The sequence below is a fragment of the Macrotis lagotis genome, chromosome 4 (genome assembly GCF_037893015.1).
Source record: "Macrotis lagotis isolate mMagLag1 chromosome 4, bilby.v1.9.chrom.fasta, whole genome shotgun sequence".
Lineage (NCBI taxonomy): Eukaryota > Metazoa > Chordata > Mammalia > Peramelemorphia > Peramelidae > Macrotis > Macrotis lagotis.
This window is the reverse complement of record NC_133661.1, coordinates 202,860,688-202,878,894: the sequence shown is the minus strand read 5'-3', so window position 1 is coordinate 202,878,894 and position 18,207 is coordinate 202,860,688. Positions and strand designations below refer to the sequence as shown.

Below are 18,207 nucleotides of genomic sequence, written 5' to 3'. Positions count from 1 at the left end.
GTCCCCAGTAATCAGTAGGTCATCTACATAGTGAAATACTTTAGTCTCAGTGACTGAAACAAAGTTTTCTAATAAGCTTTCCAAGAATTGACCAAACAAATTGGGGATTCTGTGTAGCCCTGGGGAAGTACACAACAACCAGAATTGTTGTTTTCTACCAGTGTCGGGGTCTTCACATTCAAAGGCAAAAATCTTCTGTTTTCTTCTAAAGGGCAGCTTCAGAATACATATTTTAAGTCAGCACACTAAACCATTTACTGGAGCTGGGAATCTTTCCTAAGATAGTATATGGGTCTGGCAGGACAGGGGTGGGAGGGCAAGACTATTTTATTAATTTCTCTTAAGTCCTGGACTAATATGAATTTTCTATCTTTCTTTTGGATTGGTAAGATGGGGATATTCTAAGGTGAAATGCAGGGTCCAATCAATTTATTCTTCAAAAGTCCCTGTACAACAGGCTTCCTTAGAAACAGGGTATTACCCTCCTTTGGATCTTGGAGGTAATCTTTATAGGAGTGATGTCAATTCTGCCTGGATTATCAGGCCCTGCCCAAACCTCAGGAAGAAATTTTATTTGTTCCCCTTCTCAGAGTTTTGCCATTTTGCTCAGGCATATATTTATACCCTTTGGTATCAGAGCTAGTCCCAATCAAGGAATTAGATCCCTCCCCAATAAATTTGTTCCAGCTTCTGGATCCAGGAATAATTTGCAAAATGCCTCCTGAGTTTCTACTCTAATTTTACATTCTTTGGTTATGGGGACCAGAAAGCTTTCCCCTTTTACCCCTGAAATAATCAGTATTTCTTTAAATAGCTTAATTCTAGAAGGGAGCTGTATAATTGAAGTCCGGACAACTGCTGCATCTATGAGGAAGCATTGTTCTTTCCCTTTTGGCCCCACTCTTAAATTTACTAAGGGTTCTGGGTGCATGCTAGAGAAACCCTGGCTTCACTAATCCTCATCTAATTCTATAAAGGAATAGACTTGCTGTTCCCTTTTTCTTTTTGGACAATCTCGTGAGAAGTATCCTTCTGCTTGGCATTCCCAACACCTAATCAGGACTCTGCTCCCTGAATTCCTGTTCTTATAGTTTCTCCTTCCAGAGGGACCTTTACCAGAAGAGCCTCAGCCGCAGCTTAATGATCAGGATTTCTTCTGTCCAGGCTTCCCCTTTTCTTCTGCCTTATTTACATCTTTTACAATTTGTACAAAAATCTTAGCCTTATGTTTCTGTTTCTCCTCCTCCCTCCAGGTGTAAATCCTAGTTGCTTCTTCAAGGAGGATGGCAAGAGACTTATTGTTCCACCCTTCTACCTTCTGTAACTTCCTACTAATTAGTATCTGATCAGGCATTTGTAACAAAATGTAATCTCAGAGTTGTCTTGGTCTCTGGATCCTCTGGGTCCAGGCCAGAATACTTTCTCATGCTTTCTTTTAATTTGTTTAAGTATTCTGCAGGAGACTCATCCTTTCCCTGTGCTACAGAAAAAGCCTTTTTGAGATTTTTCTGCCTTAGGCACTGCATTCCTAATTCCTGTGACAATGAATTCCCTTAAATCCTGTAAATGTCCTCTATGAGCTGCGTCATGATGGTCCCAACGGGGATCAACTAAAGGGAACTTTTGGTCTGTGGAAAGCATTTCTCCATTAATGGTTTCATTTCTTTCTTAAAATTTCTGACTTCAGTGGTAGTAAGAGGGGCATTTACATAACCTATGATTCCCTGCCCAGTCAGTACCTCCCTGAGGGGATACAGTTTAGCTTCTGGTGTCTTAGGATCTGGTGAGCCTAGAGGGAGATTTTCAAGGTCCCACTGTAACTGTCTGAGCTCCCTTCTGAGGAAACTATGAGGATCTGTTATTATAGGAGTTGAAGGGGCAGAAGCAGAATTGGGCGAAGGGTTAAGGTGAGGAGGGTGTGAGAGGAGGGGATCCCATTCTCCTCCTCCTCCTCCTTCCTTTCCTTAGCCTTGTTCTCCTGATTCAAAAACATCTTTTCCCTGGGGAGCCATAAACTGGCATATACTACTTCCTCCAGGTTGACAGATTCCTTTCCATTAACATACAGGTTCAATTTTTGACACACCCAATCTTCAACTGAGCCATAAAGAGGCCAAATGGTTCCTTCTCCTATATCTTTATTTCCCCACACAAGACAACAATACTTAATCATTTTTTCTTACTCTTCCCCCTTATATTTTGGTATCTCATTCCAATCACTTAATCTTCTCCCTAAGAGATTGTCTACTGGTACCTCTATTTTATTTTCTGCAGGGGAAAGGCTTGGACTGAGCCCTTCCCATTCTAAATATTGATAAGACTTTCTCAGGATCAAGTTCCTTTAGCTCCAAGTCTCTTATGCCCAATAATGTGAGGTTGTCCCCAACCTTCAGTCACACAAATAGTCCTGACCCTTCAGGAAATCTAGTGCCTTTAGATTCCAAGGTCTAGGCTTACCTTACCTGCACAGAAGTTGCAGACTGCTGCCCTCACCAACTGGTTGGAATTTCAACTGCAGATTTATTTTTCTCTTCTCACTGAGTCTCTCTTCTTTGGATCACTGGCACAGAAGGGGAACCACGGCCCTCAGACAATGGCAAACCACCAAACTCTGGCAGGGTGCCTTTTTGCCAAGTTCTGAGAGACCAACTGTGTGATATGCACCCCATCCAATAAATTATGGAGATATCTCAAGGTATGAAGAGAAATTTGAACTTATGTCCTCCTGACTCCAAGACTGGTGCTCTATCCACTGTGCAATTTTTGGAGATACTGGTGCAGATTTCTTAAACTATATTGTGTATTCTAGAAATTTGCCCATTAAGCTTCTATCTTCATACAGAATTGTTTTTGTTTATTGCCATTTTAAAATATTGACCGTTATGAGATATGAAAACTTGCAAATTTCAATAAAAATTCAATTAAATTACCTTTCAGAGCCAAAAAAAAATGAAGACAAGAGTTTTATTTTATTCTCATGAGAAGTGGGTATCACTTTCACTATGTATATGGTAAAATGAGGCACTGGGCAAGTCACTTAGTCCCATTTGCCTTGGAAAAAAGAAAAGATCTATATTGCTCCAGAATTATAAATTCTATCCCGAAGAACATCAGGTTATATGTTTGTTTGTCATTGACTACCAGTGTTTATTTGACAAGATCCAATTTTTCTCCAGGATTTCTTATCAAGGTGTCAGCCAAGCAGATTCCTGCTTTCTTAGGATGGTCTTTAACTGATTCTTTGCACAGCGTTTTCAGTAAACTTGAAATGGAATTAGAGGGGCATTAGAGGCCTCCCTTCAGATTTATAATCAGAGAACAGACCTTGAGAGAGCAGATGGTGAACATTTCAAACCTACAGACCTCAGAGGCTGAAAGAACGACCCTTTATTAGAACGATAGATCAGAAATATTTTAATTCCAATTTAAAGAATATTACTTACTACCCTAGCTCTTTTGTCCCTTTGCCCAGTATCATTACAATGAACATTGTGAAGCCTTGGCATGTGATTGGTTGTATACTAATGAATGATGTATTGTGAGTCAGGTCATTACCTCCTTTCTCTGGTCTACATAAACCATTGGAGTGGTTTACCATGAGTGGAAATGGCAAATTTTGTCTCTCTTTTACTGTGCTCTTTCAGTAGGCTCTCTGAGCTGATCTGAAACTGAAATATGAATGAAGGCATGGCACAGTTTGCAGTGGGGCCAAAATTAGAGCTCAACATAACTGAGTTCCCAAGTCCAAGGTCAGTCCTTATTACTAGCACTGTCTCCTATCACTGGAAGACAGGGGAATTAGTTTCTAGGACTGTGGCGTTGGAAGGGTTCTACAAATTGCTATATGGAAGCCCTGATCAAGCCTCCTGGCTTGACCTGGTGCCTCATCTCTCCCCTACCCCCCCATGTTTTTTTTTTCCCCAAAGCAATGAGGTTAAGTGACTTGCCTAAGGTCACACAACTAGGTAATTTTGAACTCAGATCCTCCTGATTTCAGGGCCGGTGCTCCTTTGGTACACATGTAACCACTTGAGCTTCTAGTCTCAATTTGCCCTGTGTATTACCTTTTATTCCGAATAATTTTGCTTTTAGTTATTGTTTCCCCTAGCCTCCAGTTTGAGGGGATGGGAATGGACTGATTTTGGTAGGAGAAAGTAGCTCTGGTAACTCTGTCTTTATGTCAATAGTGATAGTGGTTGCCTTTGGTGGAAAAGGATTTAATATATGGTCCTCTTGCTGCAATTTGAGGACTGATAGCCCAGGAAAAACAGAGCTACTCTCATTGCCCTTTGTTCTCTTCCTGTCCTTGGTAAGAGATAGAATTCTCCTAATAAGTCAGGTTGCTCTCTGGCCAGATTGGCCACTATGTTTTTTCTGTGTAAAGACTATGTTTGGCACCCAGTAAATTGAATGAACCATTTTCAGGAGAGGTTGACAGGGCAGAGGGTCATTTAAGTCTAAAAACCTTTGAATCTAACTCAAGCTACACAAGATTTCTTAGTGGCATTTTAAAAAGAATCTGTGCAATAGTTTTTTCAAAAGTTTTGATAACTATTTCAATATAATTGTTTTCTTTGTAACCCCATGAATTTATTTCATGGATTTAAAAATATTTTGAGGAAGGCAATCTATAGGTTTCACTAAATTGTCAAAGGGATCTCTGACAAGAAAGTAAAGCATCCTTTCCCTGCCTTCAAGGACTAGTGTGTAGAACCTGAGAGTGAGGTGTGACTGAGCCTCAAAATTTCTTTTTGGCTAGGAACCCCAAAATGGCTATGGTGTAAATAACAATAATTGGGGAAAGATCTGGCTTTTAAAAAGCCCAGCTATGTCATTTTGGAGGAAAATTATTTATTCTTTCTGAACTCCAGTTTTAAGGCTAGCTAGATTGGTTTTTTTAAGAGTTTCATCTTGCAAGTGGCCTGAGCACCCATCTCTGGGTTAGGAGGTGGCCAGTCATCCCAAGGACCCATCCCTCAATTGATAATCCCCCTTGATGGAAGCCAGTAGACATTATTCTATGCCTTTTGCCTGGGCAAACTCGGCCTGTTTAAACCCCCTCCTATAATAGGCTGCCACCTGGACCTGATTACCCTATCTCTATCTCTGTAACCTTAGCCAGGATTTGAGGGCTGTGCCCTGTTTCACCTAGTGGTATTGCCAGTTGGGCAAGTTAAATGTTCACTAGAGGAAAGAAGAATGAGTGAGTGACTGCCTGCTTGCCTTCACAACTGAACACACCATCTAGGCAGCACCAGCTGCTTAGATTCAATCCCTACCCAAGGATGCTGTGGATCAGTTTGTCAAGGCAGCTTATAGGCAGGGTGCTGCCAGTCCTGGGTACAATGATGTTCCAGAAGAGAGAGAAAGGGGAATTCCAGCTAAGAAACTGGCAGGTAAAAAAATATTGATAAAAATCTTTTTCTTAGAAAGTGGGGGGAATAAGGAAGTTGGAATTGGGGTAAGCATAGGCCTGCAGTATCAGAGAAGGAAGAGCTACAACTCTGGAATTCAGGGAACCTAAGTGAACAATAAGATCAACCCTGCAAAGGGTTATTCCATTTAGGAATATTCTGATCTTACTTCCCTGTGAATTTGGCAGGGTTTAAAGTAGATCCCCTGGGACTTTATTCTTTGGAGAGACTAGAGAAAGAGGGTTGTCAAAGGGGAAACAACCATGTTGTTGAATAAATGTTGAGTAATGCGTTTTTGTTTTCATTATTGTTTTTTAAAATCTTAGATATTATACCTGATTACAACATCTGCCTGGGGAAGGAAGGTTTCTCTAGAACTCTACTCCTTCAACTCCTCTTCAAAAGACAATCCTCAGAATTCCTCTCTACCCATCCTTAGTTCCTTTTTGCTGTGTCTCTGCTCCCTTAGTCTTTTGATGGAAAAGTTTGACTCCCTGGCAGCAGCTTAACATTCCCCACCTTCTCTCTCTCCCTTGTCCCTTCCCCACCCAGGAGTCTAGAATAGTAGGCTCTTCTAGAACCAGTCAGACCAGTTCAAGCACATTGAACCCAATGTGACCTCAATATCTCTAAACCTTGTCTGGAAGGCTGAGACATTTGGCCTCTGCTTTGGAGCTGGTGGACCTGGTGGGCCTGACTTGTTTCATTTGTATAATAGTTTATGCAAATTGATTCCCTAATATGCTTCCCTAATGGGACAATTCTAACCAAGTAGGGAATTGGGGTTTGTGGCATCATCTCTGATCCTTGGATCTCTTTCCCAATAGCATTCTTGGTTCAGAGCTTTGCCATCTTTGGAGTCAGAAACTGGGCTGCTACTTTTTTGAGGGTAGGATGTTGGAGGGGTTTTGGGGGACCTTCAAGCTCCGGGGGATTGCGTTCAAGAAACTTCTGTCATTTCAGCGTGAAATCTACCCTCATTATGAACTTCTGGTGAAAGTGTTGAGAGCCAGAAACATAAAGGGCAGAGACCTGTGTGAGTCTTCCACTAATCACTTTCCTTTTAATTATCATTTGAAAGAGTGAGTGAGTGAATTAATGAATGAATGGAAAAAGCTCTTCTTTATATGCTTACCTTTTGCTAGTCACTGTACTGGAAATAAAAATAGAAAAATTGAGTCGGTCCAGCTTTTAAGAAGTTCAGTCTCTTTCATGGGGTGAGGGGTGGGGGTGGGTGGGTGTTTAGATGGAAAGGGGCTGCAGTGGAGCAGTTGGTAAGGTCCTTAATAGAAGGAATAGAAGTGGTGAACTCCCCATTTTATCCCAGCAGGTTTGAGCAGTTAAGTAGTTCTGAGTTCTGGGTTCAATAATATATATTAAAAATATATATTTGTGTACAAATAATAAAACATACTTTTTTATCTCATTTGCTCCCCACAGCAGCTCTGTAAAGTAGATGCTATTATCTTCATTTTACAGATGAGGAAATTGAATCAGAGAGGTTAAATAAATCATTTACAGGGTTAAGGTAGTTAATCTGAAGTCAGATTTGAACCTCAGTGCTTCCTAACTCCAAGTGCAGCATAATAAGCACTATAAAGATGACCTCTGCAGAGACAGGGGCCCCATATAACTGTAGGAGGTAGGATGATAATCACTTTCATCCAACCACCTCTTTTCTTCCAGTGTCTGAGGCAGACTGCTTTGTGGAAGTACAACTTCCTACATCCTCACCTTTCATTTCTCGGACAACAGTGGCTCCCAATTGTTGCCATCCAGAGTGGAATGAAACTTTCCGCTTTCAGATCCATGAGGCTGTGAAGGTGAGGAGTCAGGTCAAGCGGCAAAGGGGAGCGGGGAACCAGGTGCTGTGACTTTTTTCCAATGACTGGGTTGTTTAGGGGCTGGTCCCAGGCAACTCATGAAATCCTGTTCTCTATCCCACTCCACTCTTATTCCATTTTGTATGACCACCTTCCATGTGCTGCTACTCCTGTTTCAGAATATATTGGAGCTCACCCTCTATGATAAAGATGTTCTTCAGAATAAAAAGTTGGCCTCGGTTAAGTTTGACCTTGGAGGCTTGGAGCCTGGCCATTCTCACAATCATACCTTTCTATTCAACCCCAAGGTGAGTCAACCCCACTTGGATCTTTTTTTTCCTCTGGCTTTCAGATCAATAATGAGCATTTTATTTTTTTTTAAGAGGTTCATTTAAAATTTTTTTTATATTTTATATCCCTCCCAATTACACATAAAACAGTTTTAAGCATTTGTTTAAAACTTTTGAGTTCCAAATTCTCTCCTTCCCTCCCTTCCTCCCTCATTGAGAAGGCAAGAAATTTGATATAGGTTTTATATGTGCAGTCATGCTGAACATTTCCATATTATGCATGAAATAATAAGCATTTGTTAAAATGTTACTGTGGGTAAGGTGACAGGGATACAAAGACACCTTCCCTCAAAGGGCTTATATTCTATTAGGAGATAAACATATACAACAAAAATTGAGGTGGTGGTAGGCACTAATACTTTGCGGCAGAGGAAGTTTACTAGCACCTGAACAAAACCTTGAAGGAAAACTAAGATTGTCCAGGGGAACAATGAGAAAATGGAAAGAATTCATTTTGGACTTGGGCCATGACTTGAGTATGTAAAGAGGAAATGAACATTTAGTAGGCTAACTAGAGAATAGAGCTCAAGAAAGGGAGTAGGGGATGGCAGGACAAATTGTGGTATATGGTTGGCTGGAATACTACTGTGCTATAAGAAATGATAAACTGAATGAACTTAATAAAGTTTGGAAAAACTTGCATGAATTGGTAAAAAGCAAGAAAACCTAGTTTACAGTGGCAGTAATAGTTTTAAGAATGACTTTGAGTGACTTAAACAATTTTGACTATTTTAAATACAGATTAAAAATAAAGATCATAGAGATTTGCATATAGAGAAAGAATTGATAAAGCAGAAGTATTTATAAAATGATTTTACAAATACATACCTATTTGTTTCTAATAATAATAACCATCTCTAAGGTATGGGGAAAGAAAAAATGAAAAAAAAAATTTACATGATAGCTTTGTATATTTGGAGGTAATAAGTTGTATATAGGAGATTTACAGTTTCATGTGCAATCATCTTTTTTTTTTTATTACTGAGTTATGGAAATCTTGTTTTGCTCCCTTAATTGAAAATAATTTTTTTGTTTTGTTTTGTTTTGGTAAGGCAACGAGGTTAAATGCCTAGCCCAAGGTCACACAGCTAGGTAATTAAGTGGCTGAGGTGGAATTTGAACTCAGGTCCTCATGACTCCAGGGACAGTGCTCTATCTACTGCACCACCTACCTGCCCCCGAAAATTTTTTTTTTAAAGAAAGGGAGTAATAATATTGGAAAGGTTAAGTAAGGACCAGATTATGGAGGGCCTTTAATGCCAGGCTAAAGAGATTGTATTTCATTATGTTGATCAGAAGTTCTTAACCTTTTTATGTGTGTAATGGACCTATTTTGGCAGTCTGGTGACCCCTTCTCACAGTAAAGTTTTTAAATGTCTAAAAGAAAATATATAAGATTACAAAGAAAATGTAATTATAATTAATTAAAATTATCAAAGCTATAATCTAACTATATCATACATAAGTATTAAAATATAAGATAACAACTCAAGTTCATAAACCCTGGGTTATAAGACCTTCTGCTCTAGGAATTAGGGAGTCACTGAAGGTTTTTGAAAGGGAAAGTAAATAATATATCTTCTTTCTTCAGAAGATTATTTTGGCTAGCTTTGTGAGTGATTGAAAGAGAAATCATTAAGTGTTTACTCTCTGCAAAGCACTGTTAAGTGCTAAGGACAAAAATAGGTAAACCAGATCTTCCTTTCTCTAGGAACTTACCTCGCCTTGATCTAACACCTGGTTTGGTGAGGATATGGAGCAAGAGGTTAGCTGTTATAGTAGCATAAATGAGAGATGATGAACTACCTTGGTAGTTGTGTGAGTGGACAGAAGGCTTAGGTTATGAAAGAAATTGTGGAGATGAGATTGGCAAGATGTGGGGACTGGCTGGCTGGGGTGGGTCAAGGTGAGTCATAGATGCCTCCAATGATATGAGGCTGATGGCAGAAGTTTTCAGGTGGAGCAAATAGGTCTACAGGGAAAGTTTCGGAGCTTGATTTGGACATGTTGAACAGTAGGGACACTGGAGAGATGATGTGAAGTCATCTGGTTATGTGGGACTTTGGGAGAGAAAAGAAGATGAGGGTATCCTTTGCATCAAGCCTAAATGTAAATTGTCCCTCTTCTCCTAATTCTGTCCTTTAGCAGAACTAGGTCACCACCTGTCCAGGTTTACTAAGTCCAAGTAAGTCATCCTTACATACAGAAGCCAGAGATAAGCCCTGCTCTAAGTTATATAAAGGATAAAGAAAGAGGCTTTCAAGGTAAAACTGACTGCCATCTTTTGGATTTTTAACCTATAGAAAGGACTTAAGAGTGTATTATGGAAGAGACAGTGTGGTGCAATGGAATGTGCTATTAGACTTTAAGTTAAAATATCTTAGTTTAAATCCTGCTTCAGTTGCTACCTGTATGTGACCTTGGGCAAGTTACAACCTCTTTGGGCTTCATTTTCCTCATATATAAAATGAAGGGCAGCTGCAGGAAACAGGGGATGGAGTTCTAGACCTGGAATCAGGAAGACTCAACTTCCTGAATTCAAATCTGACCTCAGACACTTAACTGTGTCACTCTGGACAAGTTACTTAACCTTGTTTGCCTCAATTTCCTCATCTATAAAACAAGCTAAAGATGTCAAATCACTAAGTGTCTTTACCAAGAAAATCCCAAATAGGGGTATAGAGAGTTGAACATGACTGAAAGTAAAATGAAGAGATTGGTCTTAACCTCTTAAGGTCTTTTCAAGCTTTAAGCCTAATATCCTTTTAGCCTAATTAAAGTATTAACCCAATAAACCTTGGGGGAAACAGTTTCAATTGAGATGCACAGTCATAAACCTGATTGTCAGGAAATAAGTAGAGTAGGTGATGAGGAAATGGAAACTATGAGTGCAAATGACTCTAGAGATTTTACAGTAAAAGGGAGGAAAGTATAGGGCAGCTAGGTAGCACAGTAGATACAGCACTGATCTGGAGTCAGGACAACATGAGTTCAAATCTAGTCTTGGACATTTACTAGTTGTGTGAAGCTGTGATCTCCTGAACAAATCACTTAACCCTGTTTGATCCAATTTCCTCAAAAATAACAGAAGAAAGTGTCTGCCAAAAAAACTCTAAATGGGGTCCTGAAGAGAAGTACATGACTAAAATGACTGAAAAACAAAGTATAAGCTGATAACTGGGGGAGAGGAGTAGCATAAATGAAGTTTTTAAACATTTTTTGAAAGGGTAGGATAGATGGAAGAATATATTATAGTTAACAGAGCAAAAATCAGGAGGGGCAGAAATAAAGTTGAGTACTTGAGAGGGAGAAATGAATGGGCTAAGTTCTTGGAAAGATTATGGCAGGTAGAAGGATTTGGCTTTGGCAAGGAGAAAAGACCACCTTATTCTTGGAGGATGAAGTTATTAAAAAAGGGATTTGAGGACCAGAATAGGAAAGAAGAGATTAATTCATAATATATGATCTTTTTCACAGTAAAAAATGAGCATAACTGTTCAAACATAGAAAAGTAGAAGACCTTTAAGAACCTTGAGAGAAAAGAAAGTATTGAATAGCTGTTGAAGGGGTGGTGGGGTGGTGGAAGTCAATCAAAGAGGACTAAGTTTGAGGGATCAAATAATAGATAACATGAAGTTGTAGTGGACCCCTGAGTGACAGTGGTGAGATTTTTTTTTTCCTACATAGTTTAGTAGCGAATGGTATCAGGGCTGTAGGGTCAAGGCAGGGGAAAGCAATGTAAGGCTGAACTGTTAACTTAGAGAGCCTTGAGCTAGGGTCTTATTTTTAAAAGGAAGGGGTTTGAATCTGATGATCTCAAAGGTTTGTGTCTGCTTTATATTTGGGATCCTGTGACTATAGAGAGAAATTATAGGCCAGAGTTTTACTCAGAAAATAGGGAAGAGGGGCAGCTAGGTGGCGTAGTGGATAAAGCACTGGCCTTGGAGTCAGGAGTACTTGGGTTCAAATCCGGTCTCAGACACTTAATAATTACCTAGTTGTGTGGCCTTGGGCAAGCCACTTAACCCCATTTGCCTTCCAAAAACCTTAAAAAAAAAAGAAAATAGGGAAGAAATGAAGTGATTGGAGGTTTCAGGAAGGTAGTGCAACTCCAAGTCAAAGGATGAGTTTCAAGTCTTTGACATCTACAATTTATATAACCACAGGCCAATCACTTAATCTCTCTGGCCTCAATTTCCTCATCTGTAAAATGAAGATGGCCTCTGAGGTTCTTTTTAGCTCAAGATTTAGGGTCTTATTATGAATAGTTTTAGGAGGAAGGGGTATGGCAGAGGAATTGGAGCTGATGGGAGAATAGCAGAGATGAGGATCAGAAAAGGTAATTTCCTAGTCCAGAATCGTCAGTGACCCAGTTCAGAGCTCTGGTGAGATCTAAAGTGTAATCATTTGGTATCAGATTGCTTAGAGAATCAAGGAGAGGGGAGGGAGGGGATGGAGGGAAGGATAGAATTTGGAACTCAAAATTAAAAATATATATATATATATAATTGTTTTTATTTGTAATTGGGGAAAAATGAAATTTTGCTTGAGAATTTTTTAAAAATGCAGGGAAAAAGTTGATGAGCTAGAAGATTGGAAATATTTATTTTTTAGGCAATAGGGTTAAGTGACTTGCCCCCACAGTCACACAGCTTGGTAATTATTAAGTGTCTGAGGTCAAATTTGAACTGACTCCAGGTACTCTATCCACTGCACCACCTAGCTGCCCAAAGCAAGCATTTATTAAGCCCTATCTTGTGCCAGGCATTGTTGTACTAGACAAAGTAAAAAAAAAATATGGAGAGTTCCTGAGCTGGAAGAGCTCACATTGTACTGAAAAGAAATGACATGTACACAGATAAATCAAGAGTAAATATATACAACATGCAAAGTGATTGGTTTGGGCATTTTTTTGCGCTAAGAACTGGGAGCCCAAGAAAGGTCCCATGTAGGAGTTGTTTCGTGTAGGAGGTGAGCCTTGAATGGAGCTAGAGCTAGGGATTCCAGGAGACAGAGGTGAAGGAGGGAGAGCATTCCAAACCAAAGTTAAGAGCAAAGTGATGGAATATTAATATTCAGGGAATAAAAAGTAGACAAATTTGACCAGAACCTGAGAGTAGGAGGGAGGAGGGCATGTAATAGTAAATCAGTATGGGGAAAAAAAATCAGTATGATAGTCAGGTTGGGAAGGGCTTTAAATGCAAACAGGAATTTATATTTTATTCTCAAGGCAATAGTCACTGACACACTTTATCTTTTGAAAAAATACTTTATTTTTTCTTTTAAAAAATGCTTCTCAAAAATAACAATGTTAAAAAATGCTTTTAAAATACCAGTTTATAATGCTTTCAAAAACAGCAATTTAAAAATGCTTTTAAATTAGAAATGTTAAGCTATTTTAAAAAAAATTTAAAAATACATTTTTTCTTCTTGCAAGGCAATGGTGATTTGCTCAAAGTCATGCAGCTAAGTAATTATTAAGTATCTGAGGCCGGATTTGAACTCAGGTCCTCCTGACTCCATGGCCATTGCTCCATCTACTATGTCACCTAGCTGCCCCCAAAATAGTATTTTATTTTTAATACAAAGTAGCAAAGTAATAAGGAGAAAGCAAGAATTGGAATTGTTCTCATCAATCCCTGCACAAATGGCTATAATAATATTCTATAGACTCTTGCTTTTGTATTTATCTTTCACTTTTCTCAGTTGTAACCAAGTTGGGTTTTTTTCCTTAAAAAAAAAGAGGAAGAAGAGAAAATAATTCAGCTAAACATCAACACATGAAAAAAGATTGCTTTAGAAATGACAATTTGGGGGCAGCTAGGTGGCACAGTGGATAGAGCACCAGCCCTGGAGTCAGGAGTACCTGAGTTCAAATCTGGCCTCAGACAATAATTACCTAGCTGTGTGGCCTTGGGCAAGCCACTTAACCCCACTGCCTTACAAAAAGTAAAACAAAACAAAGCAAAACAAAACTAAAAAAAATGACAATTTGGCAACTCTAAGAGTGATGGAGTGGAGAGGAGAGGGAAAAATCTAGAGGCAAGGAGATCAATTATGAGGCTATTGTAGCATTCCAGGGAGAGATGATGAGGGTTAGAATTAAGGTAGGTGATTGAAGAGATGAGGAAAAAGGAGAGGTCATGGAGATGAAATCAAGATTTCTCAATTAATTTAATAAGAAAGGGAAGATTTCAAACCTGGATGACTGAAAAGATAATAGAAATAGGGAAGTTTGGAAGAAGGGATTTGTCCTTCATTCTTGAATATCATGACATCAGGGAGGTGATGCGATGACAAGCACATGAACTGGATTTGAGTGAGGGATACTGTGCTAAGTCACCAACTTCACTTTCTTCTCCAGAGTCATCTGGGTCCAGTGGACAGATATGAATCAGGATGACTGGAGATGACCCCAGATGTGAAGCAATCAGGGTTGTGACTTGCCCAAGGTCACACAGGTAGAAAGTGTCAAATGTCTGAGGTTGATTAGAACTCCTGTCCTCCTGACTCCAAGACCAGTGCTCTACCCACTGTACCACCTAGCTGCTCTGGAAGAGAAGGTGTGGTGGGTTCCAGAGGAAAGATAGTTAGTGGAATGACAATGAGTTCCATTTTGAACTTGTTGAATATGAGATGACTGTATTGTATCCTGTTAGTGTCCAGTAGATAACTGAAGATGTGAGACTTGACACAGGAGAGAAATGAAGGCTAGATATGTAGATTTGAGAGTTTTCAGCAGAGAGATGATCATTGTTAACCATGGGAGCTCCAAAGAGTGTGTTATGATAGAAGTGAGAAGCTGAGGACAGTTCAGGATATGGATGATGATCCAGCAGAGGAGACTGAAAAGGAATATTCATTCAGAAAAGAGAAGTGAAAAAACATTACAAAAACTCAGGTAGGGAGAGAAAAGTATCCCGGTGTTTGATGAGTCAAGGAAGTCCAGGAGGAGGATGTCTTGAGAAAAGGCTCTACTGCTTTTAGCAATAAAGATCATCTGGATTTGGAAAGAGCAATTTCACTCAAATGGTGGGATTCAGAAGTGAAGAATTACAGTCAAAAAAGTTTAGTCTACTTTTAAATATCAATTTTTATTGTCTTTGGGGTTTGCATCACTGAATTCCCTGAGTGTTCCCCTTGAGAAGAAAAATTCAAGAAAACACATTAAAAAAAACCCCACATGTTCTAAGTAATATTCCACACCCATGGACCTTTGCAAAAGGGTAATGAGGAAGTATCTTCTCATAACTCTTCTTTGGCACCAAGATTGTGAAACATAGTTTTGTTTATTGGGTGGTAGTTCTTTCCAATTCCATTAGTACTTGGTTGTATGTAATCCATACCTGGAGTTTGGAGAGGGATAGATTAAAAAAAAACAGGGAATTTGAGAATTGAACAATTCTCATTTACCTCCTTACAGAACAGAGAGGAACTGCAAGTGGAATTTTTCCTGGAAAAAGGGTAAGTTTTAGAGGATCCCGAATGTGGCCTTAGACTTAGCTCATAACTATTTCTATTATAGATGACCTGAATCTTTGGGTCATTCTGTCTAAAGCAAGTAGTCATAACTAGGAATTCTTGCCCTTGAGGTGAATTCAGTACAGAAGGGAGGTGAGAGTAGGGATTGTGGTCCAGGGGATTGATTCCCAATTTATCACTCATCCCAGAAATGTATGAGAGTTGCCCTATGATGCCTAGAAGAATGAACACCTGAGAACCTGATATGCTCCCAAATTTCTTTTTTTGTTATTTTTGTTTTTGCAAGCAATGGGGTTAAGTGACTTGCCTGAGGTCATACAGCTAAGTTATTATGTATCTGAGGCTGGATTTGAACTCAGATCCTCCTGACCCCCGGCCGGTGCTCTATTCATTTCACCTAGCTACCCTTGTGACTAATTTCTAACCAGAGAACCATTTCTCAGTCCACTGCTTGTTCCTTGACTGAAGTGGTTTGGGGACCCACACTCAAAGGACTTGGAGTCTCCCTCAGCAACCCTGTATGGAGAACCAATTTAAAGGGAGGGAACCAGCTCCTTTGTGTGTCAGTATCCTGGGGAAAAGTCCAGTGGCACTGACCTAGTTATTGCTCTGTGTGTTGAGCTGAATACTCTTCTAGAGTCCACAGACCTAATTCTCAGGAATAGCCTGCACTCTGGGGCTCTGAATCAGTACTAACCAAGACACTGCTGTTTCCCTCACCCCTGGGATGCCAGTTTGGACCCAACTTTTACCCCAGCTTTGGGAATGGTTCAGTCGTTACGATGTTTTAGAATCACTTAGTTCCATAAGTTCCTCCTCCTCTGCAGAAACAAGCCTGCCTCTGAAGTCATCACTAATGGGATCCTGGTGGTGAGTAGGAAAGGAGCTTGAGGAGATCCTTTTGTTGGGTGATTGGCATCTATTTAATCCTTCATTATACATCTGTAGGGTATTCACCAATGATTAAGCTTTCTCTGAGTGGTAGAGTTACAATAATGAAGGTTTTTCTCAGAGGATTTGAGGAGACTGTGTGTAACATCATGGGGGCAACTTAACTTCCAGACTCCTGGGTTTCTGTGAAGGATAAAGGAATTAAGAAGATGCTGCATTTCTCCCTACCAGTCATTCCCCTCTGTCCCTACTTTAAAAAGGCTTCTGATGTTAGCCACTTAGCTATCCCAAGACCATGGTCCATCTGGCCCTTTCATAGGACTGACTTCCTAGGGTTTCCTGGATCTCTGGAATTCTGGCAACATCCAATTCATCCCTAAGCCAGGTTTCAAATAAGCTTTTCCTTAGAAACTAGGGGGGAGGCTGAATGGGAATTTGAGGGACCCTGTTCAGGTGGTGAGTAGAGTATAATGAATTCTGACCATCTCATCCTGAGTTAGGAATGAAGAGATTACTAAAGATGCTTTGGGAAAGGTTCTCTTCAAACCACCTACCCTCTGGATGATTCCTCTAGTACTCTCCTTATCCATAGGCCCATCCTTGTCTGAAGATCCAGGGTACCATAGAAGAAAAGGTTAATTCCCTGTGGCACGAAGATGGTAAATTTTTTCGACTGCCTTTGGTTTCTTACTCTCTCTCGGTGGATATGATTAAGGCTTTTAGTGGTCTGATTTTCAAGGACCTGCGATAGAAGGGGAATTTCTTGGAGGAATGCCAATTTTGCCTTTTTTGGAGGATGATAAAAATGAATAGCATCTAAGTTGCTAGCCCTGAAAAGAGTCACTGAGAAGAAGAGAGTGGAAAGCTTTCTTTCTCCCTAACCATAGCCATTAGAGACTCTGCATGACCTACTGGAGAGAGCACTCAACTTGGAGTCAGGAAGATCTAGGTTTTACTGTTGGTTGCCATGGGGAAGAGAGAGGGAAGGGAGGGTAGTAGAAAAATGCAGAACTCATAATTTGTGAATGGATAAATGCTGAAAAGCTATTTTTGCAAGTAATTGGAAAAATTAAATATTTCAATTGAAAATTTTTTTAAAAGACCTTTAAGTCATCTAATCTCAACTGCAGTTTCTTTATTGATAGAATGAAGGGATTGACCTCAGCCACCATGATCCCTGCCAGCTCTAAATCTATGATGCTATAACTATCTCTACCTCCCTATTCTACCCCCATTTAAATTTTTCTGCCATATATTGCCTTCCCCTTACATCATTCTAATTCTCTGTAGATTCCTGGGTCACTTACTAGTATTCCATCCCTGGCCATGTAGTAGGAATGATAGAGAAAGGGGAATTGCTATTACCCCAGAGTATAAGGCCAGGGAACAGGAGTTAGCTATGGGTCACTTGGTGTCTTTGGTAACCCCTTAACCTTTTCTCCTTGATTTCAGGAAACAGGCTGATAAAAGTGTCAGTACCTGGGGCCTATGAGAAACCACAGTCCTTTCCCAAGTATCCAGTTAAGGATTCTACAAACACCTTCGTCTTTCACGTGAACCCTATCTTGCAATCCAAACTGAACATAGTTTTGCAGCAGGTGAGGGAGGCCTTTGACTTTTGTTGATCCTGTGTACCTCTATTTCCCTATATTGATTAATATCTTTATCATATTTAACAATTCAAGATGGCAAACTCTATAAATTTTTTGAGGGAGGGAAGAATCATCAAATATTTGAGTATTTGCTATGTACTAGGCTCTGGAGACGGTGGTGAGGGCAGGGTAAAGGAGATGTGTGGTTACTGCTTACTGTCCAGCTAGAACAAGATAGAGATGCAGAAAAACATTAGGTATTCCATGTGAATGGAGTTATTAATGGTAGTAGAAGTATCATAGACCAGAAGGCTGTAGCATTTAAAAAGTTTGAGAAATAATTTCAGGGTAATTAATCAATTTATTAACATTAACATTTCAAATAAAATATCAGTGGCATTTTCAAATGCCAAAGATAATCATGGTATCAAGCTTATGGTCTATATGTGCTTGGAAGATAGGTATTCCTGAGGGTGGCAGTCGACTCTGAATGGTTAACAATTAATGAGAGGTGGACTTTACAAAGAGAAGTGAGCTTACTCCAATGAGGGACTGAGAGTGACATGATATCACTCTAGGACAGAGACTATCCCTATACCCAGACTACCCCTAGCCTTGAGAAGACAAAAAGATCTATCTCTATATAGATCTTGAT

General features: G+C 39.7%; 1 protein-coding gene across 2 annotated transcripts in view; it reads left to right on the top strand.

The window, feature by feature from the left end:
• Positions 1–5,203: 5,203 nt before the first annotated feature.
• PLA2G4F (phospholipase A2 group IVF) overlaps positions 5,204–18,207 on the top strand; it is a 30,382-nt gene continuing 17,378 nt past the window's right edge. The window contains exons 1-8 of one of the 2 annotated variants that reach the window (XM_074235173.1): positions 5,204–5,396; positions 6,378–6,450; positions 7,101–7,237; positions 7,417–7,545; positions 15,011–15,051; positions 15,897–15,939; positions 16,553–16,619; positions 17,413–17,480. In XM_074235173.1, coding sequence (XP_074091274.1) covers positions 5,286–5,396; positions 6,378–6,450; positions 7,101–7,237; positions 7,417–7,545; positions 15,011–15,051; positions 15,897–15,939; positions 16,553–16,619; positions 17,413–17,480 — 669 coding nt within the window. In that variant the 5' untranslated portion in view covers positions 5,204–5,285. Of the gene's footprint in view, positions 5,397–6,377; positions 6,451–7,100; positions 7,238–7,416; positions 7,546–15,010; positions 15,052–15,896; positions 15,940–16,552; positions 16,620–17,412; positions 17,559–18,207 lie in introns of both variants that reach the window. The other variant, XM_074235172.1, reaches the window with a different exon arrangement.